General features: G+C 51.5%; 1 protein-coding gene across 3 annotated transcripts in view; it reads left to right on the forward strand.

Annotated features, from left to right (window-relative positions):
• AK8 (adenylate kinase 8) overlaps positions 1–18,796 on the forward strand; it is a 115,877-nt gene that overhangs the window by 46,588 nt on the left and 50,493 nt on the right. For all 3 annotated transcript variants that reach the window (XM_035015533.1, XM_035015534.1, XM_035015535.1), the window contains one exon: positions 7,020–7,109. In XM_035015533.1, the coding sequence (XP_034871424.1) occupies positions 7,020–7,109 (90 nt within the window). The remainder of the gene's footprint in view (positions 1–7,019; positions 7,110–18,796) is intronic.

An 18,796-nucleotide genomic window follows, 5' to 3' on the forward strand; every position in this document is an offset into this window, starting at 1 on the left:
CTTGTGAAAACACTAAATAGTCATACTCTGGTTCGATTAGCATGGAAAAACACTCTGGACACCTCAGGATGAAAAATGCTTTTGCTTGCATGGATTTTTTTTTTTTTTTTTTTAATTTAAACTGAATTGTTCAGGTAATTCCTTCTTTGGGTTCCACCTCTTGACGTATTATAAGGCTGAATCTGCAGCTGTGGTCGTGGCTCCTGGGTAAGAGTGAGCACCTGCCTGCTTGCCCCTGCACCCACGTGCATATGTAGGGACTGTGGCGCCAAGGGCGGGAATGGCGGAGGGCACCTCTAAAAGCCTCAACCCGCAACACAATACCTTAATACAGCACGCAGCCTTATTTCAGTGACCGTCACTGTGCCGTATGGTGTTTATGCAGACAGTCACTCAAGAAAAACATTTTTCACTTTACATTGTTTTCCGCGTACCAATCACGAAAAATGAAATTATAGGCCTAGATTTCTCCCAAAAACGACAACAGGAAAGCTCATCACGGTTTCTGCTTTGTAGCTAAAGAGCCATTTGGGGGCTTTTTTCAGTAATTGAGCTAACTCGGAAAGTTCACATTTCTCGAAGGCATTCTTGGTAAGTACAAGACATCACGAGAATTCAGTAAACCCATCTGAGGGAGCTCCAGTTGGCAGAGGCACTGTCCATGGAGGGTTCTCTGCAGAGGCCTCTGTGCGCCCAGGGCTCCTGGAGCTGCCTGCTCCCCCGTGGCCACCCCCAGCTCGGCTTCTGTCTCCCCATGTGACAGGAAAACAGCTCTGAACAAGCAAGCAACCCAACGTTTACGCCACAAGGTTGATTGGAAGACTTGGGTTTACAGTTGGTGAGAATATAAAAAGGCACAACTTTTTGGAAGACAGAGGCACTGTTGGTGTGAACCCCGCAAATCCTGGGGTCCAGTGACTTCACTCTGTGGATTCGATTTTACTGAAACCCTCAGACACTGAACAACAGATGTGAGGGAGCATCACGAAAGTCCGGGCAACCCGAACTCTGTTAATAAGAGGGATAGTTAGGTAAGCTGTCAGAAACCCATGTACTGGAGCACTAATTATGTCATTATTAGTTAAAACGAAGAGGCAGCTATTAAAAAGAAACCTGTAAAGTGACTCGATGTCTGTGATTTGTTGTTTAATGAGGGAGGGGGTGGAGAGCCAGTCATTCGACAGTGTTCAGGGGATGATCTCGTTTTTGTTTAAAAAGTGTTAGTGTTCGCTCAGAAACCATCTGAAGGAACATCCACACATCAAACTGTCTGTCTCTGTACAGTGGCATATTATACAACTCTGATATTTTTTTGCAATGAGCATGAATTTTCTAACCAGAGACCACCATGAAGAATTTTATTAAAATATCATGATCATAGGGGCAGCCGGCTGGCTCAGTTGGTAGAGCATGCGGCTCTTGATCTCGGAGTTGTGAGTTTGAGCCCCATGTTGGGTGTAAAGATTACTTAAAGTTTTTTTTTTAAATTAAAATACATATATCATAACCGTCCTCATTGAGTGCCTGTTCTGCGCAGTGCAGGAAGGGTGTAGAAAGAACCAGAGCGGAACATAAGGATCCAGGTGCATGGCCAGGCTGGGGGAGGGGAGTGAACAAGGTGAGATGAGTTTATCCCAATGTAGGTCCAGGTCTGACTGTGTCCAGAGCCTTGGTGCTGGGAGCCATTAGGAGAGAGGAGACTGTTACAATGTTTTCTTCACAAGACACTGTGGAGCAAGGTGATTGTAGGCAGGAGTTTTAAACCATTCTTTCCTAATATAAGCGCTGGACACTCCACATTTTCCTCTAAACCCTTCTTTAGCTGCATCTCACAAAATTTTAATGTGTTGTGTTTTATCATTCAGTTCAAAATATTTTCTTACCTGCCTCGTGGTTTCTTTTTCTTTAATTTATTTATTCATTTGAGAGAGAGAGAGAGGGAACACGAGAGGGAGGGGCAGAGGGAAAGAGGATCTCAAGCAGACCACGCTGAGCGCGGAGCCTGACGTGGGGCTCGATCCCATGACCCTGACATCACGACCTGAGCTGAAACCAAGAGTCGGACGCTCATCATGGTTTCTTTTTTGACTTAAGTATTATGTATAAGTGTATTGCTTAATTTCTAGATACTTGGGAATTTTCCAAATTTGGGGGAGGAGTATTGATTTCTAATTCTATTGTGCTCAGAGAACGTACCTTATATGGTTTCAGTCCTTTGAAATTTACTGATACTTTTTTGTGGCTCAGCATGGGGTCTCTATGGGTGGATTCCATGTGCGTTTGAAAGGAACACGTACTCTGGCCTCGGTGGGTGTAGTGCTCCACTGATGTCAGTTAGGATAATATGTTTGATGGTGTGCTCAGTCCTTCCCTGTCCTTTATGATTTCAGTTACCGAGGGCGATACGTTAAAATCTCCGTCTCTGATTGTGGACGGGTCTCCTGCTCCGCCAGTCTCTGCCTCAAGTCATTTGAAGCTATGTTACTGGGAGCATGTACACGAGCACTGCTGTGTCCTCTTCATGAAATGACGCCTTTCTCCTTAGGAAATGCTCTGCTGTCTTCAAGGAAGGGTAATGCCCTTCCCTGAAGAGTACTGTCTGATAGTCACAGAGCCCCTCCGGCTCTCTTATGATGAGTGTCTGGATGGTACATATTCTGTCCTTTTTCTTTTAAATTATCTGTGTCTTATATTCTTTTTTTTTTTTTAGATTTTATTTATTTATTTGAGACAGAGAGAATGAGAGACAGAGAGCATGAGAGGGAGGAGGGTCAGAGGGAGAAGCAGACTCCCCGCCGAGCAGGGAGCCCGACGCGGGACTCGATCCCGGGACTCCGGGATCATGACCTGAGCCGAAGGCAGTCGCTTAACCAACTGAGCCACCCAGGCGCCCTTTGCAGACATTTTTTTTCTGTTATGGGAAATCAAGTGGTCCACCATCATTTTTTTTTTTTTTTTAATTCTCTCTTCATTCGGTTTCCTTGGTACCTTTGTCAAACCTCAGTTGGAAGTACTTGTGTGGGGCTATTTCTGGCCTTTTCCATTGATCTATATGTCTCTTACTCCACAAATACAATGTAGTCTTGACTACGTTTCACCATATTAGAAATGTAGAATGAGTGATTCCAACCACTTTATTCTTCCTTTTATGGTGGTTTTATTTTTTTTAATTTTTTTTTTTAAAGATTTTATTTATTTATTTGAGAGAGAGAATGAGATAGAGAGAGCATGAGAGGGGGGAGGGTCAGAGGGAGAAGCAGACTCCCCGCCGAGCAGGGAGCCCGATGCGGGACTCGATCCCGGGACTCCAGGATCATGACCTGAGCCAAAGGCAGTCACTTAACCGACTGAGCCACCCAGGCGCCCCTGTGTCTTATATTCTAAATATGTGTCTTGTACACAACGTGTACTTGGGTCTTTCTTTCTTAAAATTCAGTCTGACATTTTCTGCCTTTTAATTGAAGTGTTCAGTTCATCTCTATTTTAAGGAGTTTTTAGTATGGCTTCGCCTACCGTTCTGGTTTTTTGCCTTCTGTTACCTCTTCTCTGTTCCTCCTTTCCTGCTAACTGTTGGATTAGCCAGATGTTGTTCAGTAATGCATTTTATTTCCTCCGTTGCCTTTTCAGCTGTATCTCTCTGCTTCGTTTTGTTAGTGGTTGCTCTAGGGGTCACATAGCATCATTTATTCCTCACGGTGTGCCTTGAGTTAATAACAAGAGTTATTAATATATATATATTAATATATATAATTAACATATATGCTATTATATGTATATAATAATAACAGTAACAGGAGAACCCACAGCAGATGTCTTTCCAATTTACCTTGCTCCTCTCCTGTGTGCTATTTTTGGTCATACATTTTATTTCTACATGTTATAAACTCTACAATATATTGCAATTATTTTTGCTTTAGTCATTTGGTTTTTTAAGGGGAGAAATGAGGGGGAAAGGCTCAGTTAGGTACTGACACATATCAACACTTGTTTGTTTAGATCTACATTTCCATCTGATATCATTCTCTTTCCCCCTGAAGAACTTCCTTTAACATTTCTTGTAGTGCAGGTCTGCTGGTGACAAATTCAGCTTTCGTCTGCTGAAAATGTCTTTATTCTGCCCTCATTCTTTTTTTTTTTTTTTCCTGCCTTCATTCTTGAAGGACGCTTCTGCTACACATAGAAATCTATGTTGACAGGTGTTTTCCTCTTAGCGCTTTAAACATGTCATCCCATTGTCTTATGGCTTGCATTGCTTCTGATGAGAACTTGGAGATTATTTTTATCCTTGTTCCCCTACATATAAAGCATCTCCCCCACCTAGCTGCTTTCAGTATTTTCTCTTTGTCTTTGGTTTTCAGAAATTTAACTATGAAGTATCAAGGTGGGGTTTACTTTATGTTTATTCTGCTTGGGTCGCCGAGATTCTCGAATCTGTGGATTGATATTTTTCATCACATTTTGAAATATTTTTCTTCAGTTTTTGAAATTCTCTTGCCATTATTTTCTCAAATATTTTTTTCTCCCTCTCTGTCCCCCCCATGTCCCTCCCTCTCTCTCCCATGTCCCTCCCTCTCTCTTCCTCACTCCCTCCCTCCATTTTTCCCTATCTCTCCCACTTCCCTCCCATTCTCTCTCTCCTTTTTCCCCTCCCTCTCTCTCTCCCTCCCTCCCTCCCTTTCTCCTTCCCTCTCCTCTCTTTCTCTCGCCTTTCTGGAACTCTGATTACACATATGTGAGACTGATACTGTCCACTAGGTCCTATGGGTCTATTCTTTCTTTCCAGGCCTCCCTTAACCTTCTCTTTGCTTCAGTTTGGATACTTCCTATGGCCTGTTTTCCTGTCTTCAGATTCACGGATTGTAGCTTATCCAAGGATCTTTCCACTTAAGATACTGTATTTTCCAGTCTAGAATCTGCATCTGGTTCTTTTTATAGTTTCCATTTCTCTGCTGGGGCTCCCCAACTGTTCACTCATTTTAACTATCTTTTCCTTTACAGTTTTAAACATATTTATAATAGCTGTTGTTTAGTTCTCATGTGCTTGTTCTGACATCCATGTCATCTCTTGATCTGATTCTGTAGCCTGTTTTCTCTCTTTGTAGGGATCACACTTTCCTGATTGATTGATTGATTTTTGCATCTCAAGTAGTTTTTTATTATATACTAGACATTGTGGTTCCCTCATTGCTGAGAGTCTGGATTGTGTGGTTCTGCTTTAAGAATATTGAGTTAAGAGTTGAGTTCTAACAGGCAGTTAATTTGCTGCAGGATCAGCTTGATCCCATGGAGGCTGACTTTTAGTGTTTGTTCAGGTGACGCCAGAGTGTGCGTCCTCTTGGGCTTGTGGGCCCCCATACCTGGAGTCTCAGCTGACCAGGCCCCCGGCCCCGCCTCTCTCTCCAGCTGTCTGAGCACCAACATCTCCCTCCACTGTGTGCCTCCCCCTCAGCGCACAGCCTGAGTTTTTCTTTTTTTTTCTTTTTCTCAGAGGGAGTTTTTCTCTGCCGGGCCTGGGTGAGGGTGGTCTCACCCACCACGTGTGCAGCTTTGCATTGACCAAAGACCCCAGTGAGTCCCCGTGAGGACTTCTGAAGCTACTTCTCTGCACAGCTCTCTTCTTTTCCAGGTTCCCCAAATCCCAGCTCTCAATCCAGTCTTTGCTGCCCGCTGTTCTGAGTTTGTCTCCCCTTCTCCTGTGCTGTGCTGTGGTTTGAAAAGTGCTTGTAGGTAGAAATCCAGGGGGCAGGTGGGACTCACTTGGGGTGTCTCCCTCCTCTCAAGGGTCACAGCCCCATGCTATCAGCAGTCCAGTGCCTGAAAAGAGTTGTTTCACATATTTTGGTCAGTTTTATAGCAGAAGGTATGTATGACATCTGGCCAGAAATGGAAGCAAAGTGTGGGTTTGATGTCACACAGCCATGGGTTAGAATCCCAGCTTGGCTGCCTAGTGGTTCAATGACCTGGGACAGGTTGCTCCATCACTTTGCATACTGAGCACAGTGCTTGGCACGTAGAAAGGTCTCAGTCACCGCTGGCCTTCATGCCCCCTGTTCCCTTAGCAAGTGGCACTGCCAGCCACTTCCAGTGTGTTCACTGCTGACCTTCACACAGTGAGTCAAGCACATCCCCTGGAGAGGTGAGGCTTTGGTGATGGTCGTCTCTTAAACATTCCCCGTTTTCACTTAATTTTAGGAGTGGTGTTTGGTTTCTTTAATATATAAAGAAAACCCCTTGGTCTTAAAGTTAAGAAAAACAAAACTGTGCAGTCAACCTGTCATGGAAACGTAGCCGAACCTTCCAGCTTGGGCTCTTAGCGGCCCACCGCCAAGGACAGACAGCATGGGCTGGGTTTGTGCAAGCCACCGGCACTGGTTCGCCGGTGCCCGCATGGTGGCCACGGCTGGGGTCTGGAGACCCGATGGGGCTCATGATAGAAAGGCTCCTGTCTGCACGGGCCATACATCCGAAGACGGCTGGGGGCTACAGGCCGGGCAACCCCAGAGAGCTGCCTTAGTTACGAGCGCGGCCATCTCTCCTGTAAACCTAGCCGGAGTCCCATGGGGACGCCTGGCCCACGGAAAGGGCTGTGGGGACAGCGAGCTCCCCCGGTCTCCCCGGCGCAACAATGGTGTGGACACGAGCAAACGGGCGGCTCTCCCACCGCGTCACTCCCCGGCTCCGGGCAGAGTGGTGGTCGCGATTCTGGGCTGAGCGAGGCCCTGCAGGAGCCTATGAGGTGGCTCGTCTTGTCGTGTCCTCCCTGCACCATCCAGTTTTAATCCGTTCTCGGCCAAATGCATTCCTTTCATTCCACACCTTCTTCCTCAGCTTCTTTTTTATTCCCAGGTCCTTTTTGATAGTTGCTTTCACTTGGACACACAAACACACTCAGAAAAACCCTTTTATATTTTTCTCAGTGACCTTTTTTCCCCCAGCAGGTAGCACCAGGGCTTTTTTTTTTCTTGTTCTTCCTTCTGTTGAAAATTTAATGGGTGCCTTTCTGTTCCTCTCTCCTCCAGTCCACTGTGGGCAACTGTTGAAAGAGGCTGTAGCAGACGAGTCAAAATTCGGGGAGCTCATCCAGCCCTATTTTCAGAAGGAGATGGCAGGTAGGCCACACATTGTTCAATGGCCACGGCCGTTCGGGCTCCGGGGGGCAGATTGCACCAGATGAGGCTCACCGGGCGCCGGGGGGCTCGGCCCCAGGGACAGTAGCTGGGAAATGGAACCTGGGCTTTCCTGTCAGCAGAGGCTCTGCCTTTGTTCCCCCGGCAGGGCCCCATCCTGAGCGGGGTGGAGGGGGCGTGTAGCCATGGTGTGTTATCCCTGGAGGTTGGGGATATTTCTGTTTCTCGAGAATGTATGCTTTTCGTAACTGAGAACTCTTAAAATTGAGAGCCAGGAGAGGCCACACAGCTGCCCACATCCTTGATTATTGGGCATACAAAATTACTGTGGGCCAATATTCTGATTTAAGCAGAAGTCAAGAGCCAGAAAGTTCAGACAGCTTTGCAGATACCAGGGTTGAGTGGCCACTGGTCCTCAGGGGCTTGGAGGAGGGAGGCGAGGCCACATCATCCTTTCAGGCCCCTCTGTGATCTACTGTCTGAAAGAGTTCTCTGTCAACCCCAGGGAGGACACCTGTGAGATCATTCTAGGTCAATTTCCTGAGCCCACAGATGAGCCATGGAGAAGGGGCCAGCCTGCTGAGGCCGCATGGCCAGTTCACATCTGAGCCCCTCTGGACGTGGCGTTTCCTCCCTGGGCAGTGCACCGCACACACCCTCATCTTCCTCTCCTGCCTAAAGCACTGTCGCGCCCCTGTGCAGTCACCAAGTCTGCTGGGAACGTGTCCAGTGGAGAAAACCCAGAGCAAAAGCTGCCCTGTGGAGACGATGCATGCCTTGATGAGGACACGCTCCCAGCAGAGGGCTTGTTGGTTGTCTTCTACCATTTTCTGGGTAGAGCAGTTTGGGGGATGCGCCCGAGAACAGGCAGCTTACTCCTAACCCATCAGCTGAGGGCCCCCTGGGACCATGTCCTGGCTTGGCTCTCCCAAGCCCCCTTTAAGACGCTCCATTCCCCCAGCATGAGGTTCAGGTGAGGTGGGGTCAGCTCCTTTGGACACAGTGATCTGCATAGAGGCAGGTGGACGAGTGAGTCTGGTCATCCCTCCATCATGAGGGTATAAATCGAAGGCAGTAGAAGCAGGAAGCTCCAGGCAGGATCGAAAGCCAGTGCGCGCTTCGGTGCCCCCCTGTCTGGTTCGGATCCCAGAGCTGCCCCCGTGAGCCATGCAGCCCTTGTCAGAGCCTGAGGCCTCTCTCTGATGAGATGGGGATGGGAGTCCCTAGGTTCCCGGGCAGGGTTCCCACAGGGTGGGACGTGGTGCGCACACCCGGGGCCTGGCAGGCACGCTGTCGGAGAGTCCTGGTGCCCGAGCACACCCGAGCTGTCTCCTTCCCGCGATGCCACTCCCCATTCACGGGCGTGGGCGCCGCTGGTTCTTGGCACCCTAAGGAACATTTGTGGAATAAGTGGGTGAATATAATAAGTTCACAGGTTTATATCATTTTCATTTTTACTGCAAAATCGTCCCCTGCACAGACTGGAGGACAATTTAACTCCCCACTAACAAGCACGTAATGGTTCAGAGAGAAAGACCGACAGACAGATGAGGCCGCGCTCACGGTCGGTGGATCTCGGGCAAGGGCACGCGGGAACTCTGGCTCTTCTTGCAGCTTTTCTGTCCTTCTGGCTTTTTTTTAAAATAAGGAGTTACCAAAAGTAAGCATTTAGGTGGTTTCCAAATTTGCACTCCCTCAGAAACACCGTAATGAGTCCCCTCGTACCTGCATAGGCTCGCGAACAGCCCTGACGCTATGGGGTCGATGGAGCGCAGGGGGAGAGCCGTCCCTGCCTGGTGTGCTGGATGCTGTCCTCCGTGTCCCTGCCACCTCTCGTTTTACGTCGCTGCTGCAACAAACTCAGTTTGTTGAAAACGGCAGGTTTTCAGGTAAGGTAACAAACAGCACCTGTTTGTTACCTGACCGTTCTGGAGGTCGGAAGTCCTGGCCCCAAGGTGTGGGTTCCAGGTGTGCATGCACCCTCCGGAGGCTCTGGGGAGCGTCTGCTTCGTCGCCCTCCAGCTCCCAGAGCCCCTTCCTCTGTCCCCACAGTCAGCAGCACAGGGGCACCTTCAGATCCCTTGCTCCCCCGACTGCTGAAAATAAACCCCAGGGTCTTTCCAGTGGTGGGCAAGAGGCGGAACTGGTTTCTGCTTTGGGTTCTTTGGTGACTCCAAAGGAGCCTGGGGGCACCGGTCCCTGTAAAGCTGGGCTCTGCTCTCCATTGTCTCCTCTGCGCCCTGCTGTTGACTTGGCCCTCTGTGCTTCCGCACTTCCCACAAAATTAAACAGCACATAACAGCAACCACTACCGTATCTTCTAACAGAAGCAATAAATTCTGCCGTTTCACTAATCCCGGTCTCGCAGGGATAACAAAGAGTGCATTTACATTCATAGCCACTAACGGGGTCTCATTGTGGGCCGTGCAAGCTGCTGAGACAGCCACGGCATGGGGCTCACACAGGAGGGTTGCCGGAGCCACCCAGGTCTGGCGGGGACCTGCTTGGCCGCCATCTGAAACAGGAAGAAAATGTAAATGATTCTGACCCAGCTCGGTTTTGAAGGGAAGGTCAGACTGAACACTGAGGCTCTGCTTAGCCGACCACGGCCTTGCTTATCTGCCAGTCACTGCAGTTGGCAGGCCTGCCGAAGCCCCCTGAGGCCGAGGCCATCACCCATCTGGGCCCTGGATGCAGGTCACCTCCCTGCACCCCGAGTTCTGAGCCCAGTGGGAGGCGGACCTCTCTGGGGGCGTCAGATGGAAACACGGCAGGGCTGGGAGGGCACACTTGGGCCTCCTGACATGGCTTCCCAGTCCAGGCCTGGGGACTAGCCAGTGGAGACCCCTCCTCCTGATAAATGACCACACCCTGACAGTGGGGACGGGGAGACCGGCCTCAGATCTTGCCCAGGAAGGACCCTGAGTGGAAGCAGGCATGGGGAGGGCAGCCCACTCCGCTGGGGGCGAGGGCCAGCCAGCTGGAGGATGGGAGCCAGAGGGACGGGGCCAGTCCAACCAATGACTCTCCTCTCTGGGGAAGAGTGGGACAAAGGGCAGGGGAGCAGAATTCCTCCCCTAGATGCTGCCCTGGCCTCGGAAGGTATCCCCTCCATACTGAGAGCAACAAGGCACCCCCTCCCCGCAACACTTGTAGCCCATTGGCAGAATTCCAGCAGAGCGAGATAGTGATGTTCCTCCATTGTTCTTGGGGCCTGTTGGATGTCCGTCTTCAGAAGCCTAGGCATGCTTCAGATATCTCTGCCCTGGGTGCCAGCAGCATTCCTGGGAACACGAAGAGTGCCTGGCCACTCCCCTGCATGTGTTTTCACATGTGAAATCCAGAAGGCTCAGGAGGCTCAACTAAAGGGGCAGAGATTCTTGTCGGGGCTCAGAGGCCCCATCACCCTGGGCAGAGCTGGCCGACGCCACCACCAGAGCATCCCTCCGTGTAGCTGCCCCAGTGCAGAAACCCACCTCACCACCCCCCCATACTGGACAGTACCCTTCTGGGTACCAGACCTCCTGCGCTGGGGACTTTGCCCTGTGCCCCTGGCTGCTGGCCTGTAAGCCAGCCCTCCTGCCCGGCTCTCACTGGGACCCCTGCCATCACGGGCTGTTGCCCTCTCTCCACTCACCTTGGAGCTGCAAGCCCCAGAGACGCGCAGCTTTGTGATGGTGGTGCATCTCGGCCACCCTCATGGTCACCGTCACCACCATCGCCAGCGCAGCAGAATAGATCCAGATGTCATCTTTCCCCCCAACGAGCCACTTCCTCTTAGTCCCCCCTGCGGGGCCTCATGATGTTATGTCCCAGTCGCAACCTCTGCAGACTTAGTTATGTTCTCTTCCATCCTCACAGGTGCTGCCAACACCTCCTTCTTTGGAATCAGCAGCAAAATTAATAACTGTTGTTTTCCCATCTTTCCACATTTACTGGGCAGAGGGCTCCAGGGCCCATCATAGCCCATCCTAAATCTCTTGATCCTAGGCTCTTGGCGACCGCACCGTGGACAGAGGTTGGGGAGATGCTTCCTCTGTGTCCCGGACTTTGAAATATATAGGTCTGACCTCCTAACTCATCCCGACTCTAGCTGCAGTGAACAGAACAAATTTATTCCCCGGGGCTCTGCACGCCGTGTTCTTTATGCAGGCAACCTCCATTACAGGCAACGGGAGTTTGGGCTGTGCATGACACACAGGGCTGGGCCTTAAATCATGCGGGCTTAGCTGCCAGGAAGCTCCTGTCACTTTCACGTGGGTACGAAACAAGTAAAAAGTCTTTCAGTCTTTGCCCGAAATGTGTGAGAGTTCGCCTTGACCCAACCACATTGTTGGGATTGTCAGGTCAGGGGACCACCAGTGTGGGCGCGTCCCCAGTGGTGGCATTTGAGGTGGCCTCTAGGAGGCTCTCCAGGAGAGGCACAGAGAGCTGTGCCTTCCAACACCTGCCCGCCGGCCTGTCGGCCAAATTACAGTGGGCTCCTAAGTCCCGTCACCTCTGTCACCAACCCACCGGGCTGGCTCCCCCAGCAGCTAAAGCAGTTCAGTTACCCGAAGGCCCAAACTCCTTGGTGCACACGCCAGGTGTATACGGACTTCCAGGTAAGAAAACAGCTGTTTAATTGGCGTAATAACTTTCCCCGAGGAGTGCCGGTCCCTATGCAGCGGAAAAGTAACAGGGAAGACAGATCATTAGCGAGTGTTCCCTGTGCCCTCTCCCGCACGCCCTCCTCTTTCCTAAACACCGCTGTCTGGAGAGGCTCCCTCCTGGCCTGAGTGAACCCGAGCGGTGGCGGGAGATCTGGGGGGCAATTCGAGGCTCATTTGCACCCTTTCCAGCCACGAGCCCTCGCCACAGCAAACGCAGCCCCCGTAACACACACCAGCCACACTGGCCCCAAATTGGCATGATCACGAGCGTTTCCGGAGCCTTCCATGCGTCTGCCTCCCAGGGGCCGAGGATCAGAGGTCCGCCGAACTGCCTGCCGTCCTTTTTAGGGGGAATTAATATTCTCAGCACTAAATGCACACTAAAGATTCGACAATAGACCAGCTTTTCTCTTTTGTTACAAACTTGCAAGGAGTTGCCGAGTTGAAAGACAAAGTAAATCTTCCCGTCTGAGTCAGTAAGCGGCACCGGATTGCTTGTTTTGCTCGGCGCAGCCTGGGCTGGCGGCGGGTGGAGGCGGGACCCCGAGGGACCTCTGCCCGGATGCAGCAGGGCTTTGCGCGCCGCGTGTTTGTACCGGCTCAAGACAGTGCGCGGCTCTCTAAATAATTTACCAGTTGATTAATAGACTCACAGGGGTATAATTAGAAGAGGAAGAGACGGTGGGTACAGTAACCGGTACAGTGCTTGGGGGAACAGGAGCCTTTATTTTTTTAAAGAAACTTTCTAGGGTGCTGGGCGTTTGAAGACAAGTTGGGAAGAGCTCAGTGCCTCATCTCTTTTGAAGTGGAAATAGGACAGTTTGAATCCGTCGAGTTTAATTTTTCACAAGCTTTAGGGGCCCCGCAGTGCAACTCCCTTTTTATTATTGAAAAAAAACCTCTACATTTTTCTTTCATTTTTCTACACACACACATACATACACGCACACACACACGCGTGCATGCATGCGGTCCAGGCAGTAAGTAATAAACACATTAATTTACTCTTTTATTCAGCATGTATTTTATTCACTTCGCCTCCCCCGGATGTGGCCCCACGCCTCCCTGCGGCACCCCCACCCAGAGCTCTCCCGCACGGGGTGGGGGGGGGCTGCCTATAGGTTGATTAATGGGCGCCCCCTGTAATTTATGCATTTTAAAGGAACCCTTACCTCGGTCTGACAATGCTTTTGAAGTAGCTCCTTTTTTCAAGTCAAACTTTTGACTTCTCCGCTGGGACCGCTACAAAGATTTCCTTATGGAAACTAGGTAGGAGCCTTTTTCAGCCTGAGAGGAAGCCATGGCTGAGAGAGCGCAACAGACCAGCAAGTCTCAGAGTGGCGGTGGCATTCAGAGGCCAGAGGGCCCGTTGGTGAGGACGTTCCAGAAAGGGGGTCAGCGCTCCTGTTTACCAATAGGTTCGTGCCCCCAGAGGGTCCGCCTCCTTGTTTTTTCAAACTAGATTTTCGTCACAGAAGGGTGCATTGGCTCTCTACGTTATTAAAACGAAGTTCTGCCAGGGTGTCATCAAAAGGTTTGTCACTGAGAGGTTGAAAAGCTTTTTGTTCAATGGCCAGTCCAGTGGGGAAACTAAGGCAGCGAGGGGCTCCCCACTCACTCATGCATCCTTTCAACGAAACCTCTCTCCCCACCAAGGGTGGGGCTTGTCCAGCGCTGTTCCTACCTGTCACCAGAGAGACAGCCACAGATGTTTTGCTGGGCTGAGTGTTCATCCAGTGCCCGCTATGTGCCGGGCATCCAGATTACAAAATGCAATGAAACAAAACCCAGACATTTCTGAGAAGTCTAAGGTGAGCCCAGAGGTGCCTGGTGTCCTTCTCACGCTGACTAGAGCTTCTGGAAGTGTTTCCCCTCCACGGGCAGCCCCGGTGGCTTCCAACCCACTCAGCTGTGAAATCGTCTGCGACAGGCCAGGCCCGGAGGCCCCAGCCTTCTCCAGCCAGGAGGTCTCCCAGTGCAGCCGTCTGGGCGGCTGCTCCCGCCCCGCTCCCCCCTCACCCAGAGGCAGGTGCAGCTAGAGACCCCTTTCCCTCTCGGAATGTGCTCGATGGGGAGCTGACACCAGCTTCTTTCTCCTCGGGTGGAGTGGGGCCTGAGGCGTCCAGGGGGAGGCTGCCCCAGTGACCTTCTGTGGGTCCTACACTTAGGACAGTCACCACGTCCCCCAAACAGATTGGGGACATGAGACTTGCTGGGGTTTGTCAGCCAGAAGGCAGGCTGAGGTGTCCCCACAGGGAGCGTGGCACTGCTGTGATAGATGAGGGAAGTGCCAGGCCCACACCTTCAGCCCTGCACCTGTCTACCTGCTGTGCTGGGAAGGGGGCAGAAGGGTGGTGGGTACAGAGGGGATTGGTGGGGCGGGGGCAGAGGGGTGGGAGGTGAGAGGTGACGGGAGAGTATGGAGTCTAAAGGAAAGTGCCTGTGGCCACCTGCTGTCCTAGAGGGTCCAAGGGAGGCAGCAGGGGAGGGGAGAGACGCCTTTCTCCTCCTCACTTCCCACCTCAGACCTTGAGTGCACATATCCGAATTAGGCCCTGTGATCTTGACCGCAAGAACTCTGGTCTCACGCCCCTGCCTTCTGGTCATGCCTGGGTGATGGGGAGGTAAGATGGTCCTTGCCTACCCCAGTGTCTGTCCCCCAGTACCTCACACTGTGTGTTTTTGCTCAGGCTCTGTCTGCCCGGCCAGTGGTTTGCTCCTGAATCCCCAGTGCCAGCATAGTAGGAGCTCAGCTAACGTTTATGAATGAATGAATGAATGAATGAACAAATGAACGAACGAATGAATGAGGGAGCACACAGCAATTGACCCTGGATGGCATGGTGCCCAGAAGCTTCTCTTCCTGCATTTCCATTTAGGTGAAACCCCATTGGTCTGCAGGAACAAAGGGGAGAGCAGGTGACAGAAGGCAGCTGGCAAGCTGACTGGCTTCCAGAAAGGTGGTCCACCACGGCCCCTCCCAGATGGTCAGGGGAGCCGCCTCGGGTTCAGGCTCGGGACTCCCACCACTTGATTCCAGTTCAGACTCTGCGGCTTCCCAGCTGCGTGAACTTGGACAAGCCACTCAGAGCCACAGTGCCCTCCTCTGTAGGGGGAGCTTTCCACAGCATCAAAGCCGTGGGTTTGCTGGCTGTGTAAAATGAACTTGGGTCTCTGCTGGATACTTACTACTAATGATGATAGCTAATCAGTATTCATATCAATAGTGGTAGTAGTGATGGCAATGGTAGTAGGAGCAAGATCCGTGGCTACACACGTCTGTCTCTTGGTGGGTTTTGGGTATTCTTTGGGCACCAGGACCTGGCGAAGGCCCAGCTGGCCATACCTCTGGTGCTCCAGGTACCTATTGGCAGCTGCCCGACAATTTAATGGCATAGAATGATGACTTTTATTGTGCTCTTGATTTCGTGGATGAGGATTTCAGGCAGGGCTTGACTCCACTCGGTGCTGACTTGGACCTCCGTTGGCGTGGCTTGACTGGCTGCAGCTGACTGGCCTGGGTCTCGGCTCTGGTGTCAGCTTGGTTCCTTGGTTCTGCTCCCTGCACCTGCTGGAGCTGGTATGTCCAAGGCAGATTCCTCAGCCCCGTGCCTGGTGCCTGGAATGGGACCCTTGGAGCAGCTGGGGCTGGTCAGGCATCTGTCTCCACGCAGCCTCTTCACGCAGCCAGCCTCGGCTTCCTCACAGCATGGCAGCCTTCGGTTGGTCAGCCCTCTTATGTGCTGACTGGCTTCTCCTGGAACGAGCATCCCAGGGAGTCCAGGGTAGGGGTGGAGGGTGGGGTAAGCTTCGGGGCTTCTTATGACCCAGCCTTAGAGGTCTCAGAATGAGTTTCCACCTGATTCTGTTCATCAGGCTAGTCAATAAGACCAGCCCAAGTTCAAGAGGAGAGTATTAGATCCCACCTCTCAATGGGAGGAGTGGGCATCCCTAGTCTGCCACACTCGGGGAGGCTTGAGGTGAGCATTGTGGCTTGTCAGGATTGGCTGCCTCTTGGGACTATGTGCAGTAGACAGCCTTCTAGATCCTCAGGAGCTGGGCGGTAGCGTGTCTTCCCATGCCACATAGGGGCTTGCAGATAGCTCAGAGACCTTAGAGTCCCATTCTGTTTTCAAGGGGAAGAAACCCCAGTTGGGAGGTAAAGTGACTCACCCAAGGGCACACTGCGAGAGAAACAGAGTGGAGGGCAGAATCCGCGCTGCTCTTTCCCCTGAGAGGCAGGTAGAGAGCACAGGGACTGAGCAAATGTCCTAGCTTTAGCAAGATTGCCTGGCTTTAAATCTGAGCTCCTTCAGCTATTAGCTGCGTGGCCTTGGGCGAGTTACTACTTCTCTCTGGGCTTCAGTTTGCTAATCTGTGAAATGGGGCTATTAGGAAGATCACATGAATTAGTACTTATATTCGAACAAATCCGTGCTTAGGACAGAGCCAAGCTCACATGCTTGTTAGTTAATGTGCTGCCGTATCTTTTCCATCCCAGAAAAACGGGTTCACAGTGTGCCTAAGTGAGCATTTTCTAAAAGTCCTGTTAATTTGCTAAGTGAAGCACCATTTATTTATAGAGGAATGTCTATTTTTAAATGGTCTTTTTTTTTTTCTCATCTACAACTTCAGTAGACAAACTGAGTGTGCACTGTGGGAGGCTCTGCCTCTCAGCCAGGATGCACCCGTGGGGTGTGAGCACCCCCGTCTTGCCTTTGCTTTTCGCCCAAGTAGGCAGAGAGGGGAGTGATAGAAAGTGATAGAAAGGGGGGCAGCCGTCCTTCGAGGGATGAGCAGTGTGCAATATCCTCCTAATTGGTAAGAGCCCCAGGGCTAATGTAGTTCTCCGGACCTGAAAAAAAAAAATCCAATATTAAAAAATCTGTTATTTCCTGGCATCAGTGTCTGCCAAGCAACTTTAAGTGCTGTTGTTAAGCAGTGTAGATGTTAGGATATGGACTTTGGGAACATAAAGAGTCTTAGATGTCTGTTCCATCTTGTGCCCACCAAGACAAGAGATTGTCTGGAGCAAGTGACCTGTGTTTACCAAGGAGGCAAACTGTCCAGTGGGCCTGCTCCCCGCTGAAGACTTGCAGGGTGTGAACAATTCGAACAATCCGGTTTCTCCTCATTTCCCCGTGCAGAGTTTAGAAAGGTCCTGTTTATCATTTTAAGTGCTCACTTTGGGCGCAGCTTCCAGGATCGGCCAGCAGGTGGCAGTAAATAATAAACAAATGGCATCACTAACGGACCACCCGGCCCGGGTCCTGGTGGGGTTGGTGCTGCCGGTCTTTCTCAGAGGCTCTGATTTTCCATGTGGCGGTGGCAGCAAGGGGGGCTTGCAGGCCTCGGCCGCCAGGAATCAGTACCATGGGTGGGGGGCAAAGGTCACCGGAAATGGTAGTTTAGTTGTGCTGAATTACAGTGATAGTAATTTGGGGCTCTAGAGGGACTAGAGGGACCCACGTCCTGGGCCAAGAAATGGGTGTGGGGGGTGGGAGCCCCACTTCTTTCAAGCCTTCGTATGAGCTGGAAACGAAAAACAGAAACAAAGGCAGCCCTTTCTCCTCCACAGTCCCGGTCCTTTCCAAGACCTCCCCCCTCCACCTGCTCCCTTCGGCAGCTAGCAGGAGGCAGGAGCTGTGTTGGGATGTCGGGAAGGGGGAAGAGAAGCACATTCTGAGTCTTCAATGAATGCTGACGGCTGAATGTCACCTTCACCTCGATTTCAAGGGGGGGGGGTTTTGAAGAGGGAGAGAAGCTACAGGGTGGTTGTGGGGTGTGTTTGTAGGCCAGGGTGGGTGGTGTGTCATGTACCGGGTGTAGACAGGTGTAGGGTACAGGGTGTACGTGCTGGGCATGGGGTACATATAGGTGTGTGTGGAAACGTGCGTGTAACGGGGTACTGTGTGTCTAGTGTAGGCGTGGGGCATGTCCTAGGTGTGGGGGCCATGCAGGAGTGTTGTAGGTGAGTACATGGGTATGAGAGTGTGCGTGTCTCTGTAGTGTATGTGTGTAGGGTGCATGTAGGCGTGTGTGTGGTAGACAGAAGTGGGTCTCTGAGCATGGGTGTAAGGGTGTGTGCCTGCAGTGTGTAGGGTGAGTGATGAGGCACTCAGCTCTTCCTGAGCTGCCCTGGTGGCAGGGAGGGTAAAGAGCTTCTTCTGGGCATATCCATCAATCTCAGGTCTTTTTTCCTTATAAGCCCTGACTGAGGGAGCAACTTTCTTTTCTCCACTTTTTGCCCTGGCCTTTTAGGGTCACCTCCAGCAGCCCTGGCCCCCTCGTGCCCTCTCCTCCAGCGAGTCCCAGGTCCAGGCCCTCACCGGCCAGCGAGTGCAGGAATGCAAGGACGCGGACAGCAGGGGGCAGTGTGGCGCAGCAGGAGGGCGCCTACCTAGCAGGGCCTGGAGCCAGTCCCTTCTGCCCCCGCTCGGCTCCAGTTTCCCCTGGAAAATCTCTGCCCAGGCCCTCCCTGACTCCCACTCAGCAGCTCTCTGAGGATGACAGACGTCAGACCCCCAGCCGGGGAAGGAGTCCATCCTTCCGGGCATCTCATGGGCGCCCCTCCTCAATTGCCACTTTCTCCTGTCCGGATTGATGTGCAAGAGGGAGCTTGACTGGGCTGGGTTTTTAACAACAATGCCTTCCTTTCAAGACAGAGGGTGGGCCTAGTGTCCTGAGTAGAGTGGTGGGGGACCGGTAGGACCCGTGCGGGGCCGGGGAACCGCTCATCTGGGCCCGTGGCTCCCCATCAACCCTGTGCCAAGCACACACAGCCGGCAGGGAATACATGGATTGAGATTTTAATAACCTCGAGGTCAGCGTGAGAGCTGCCATCTTTTATGGAAGATCTTCAGAGAAAAAAAAAAAAAACCCACCCTGAAACCATGTGATGTGGCCTTATGGAATAATGGGATATTCATATGTTGCACTTTGCTAAATTTAGGGTTGACAGGACCTTCTGGAGAGGTAGCCCTCGGCAGTAGCTTATAGGCAGGGTGAGATGTTAAC

Source organism: Mirounga leonina, unplaced genomic scaffold (assembly GCF_011800145.1).
Source record: "Mirounga leonina isolate KUSES-001 unplaced genomic scaffold, KU_Mleo_1.0 Mir_170, whole genome shotgun sequence".
NCBI lineage: Eukaryota > Metazoa > Chordata > Mammalia > Carnivora > Phocidae > Mirounga > Mirounga leonina.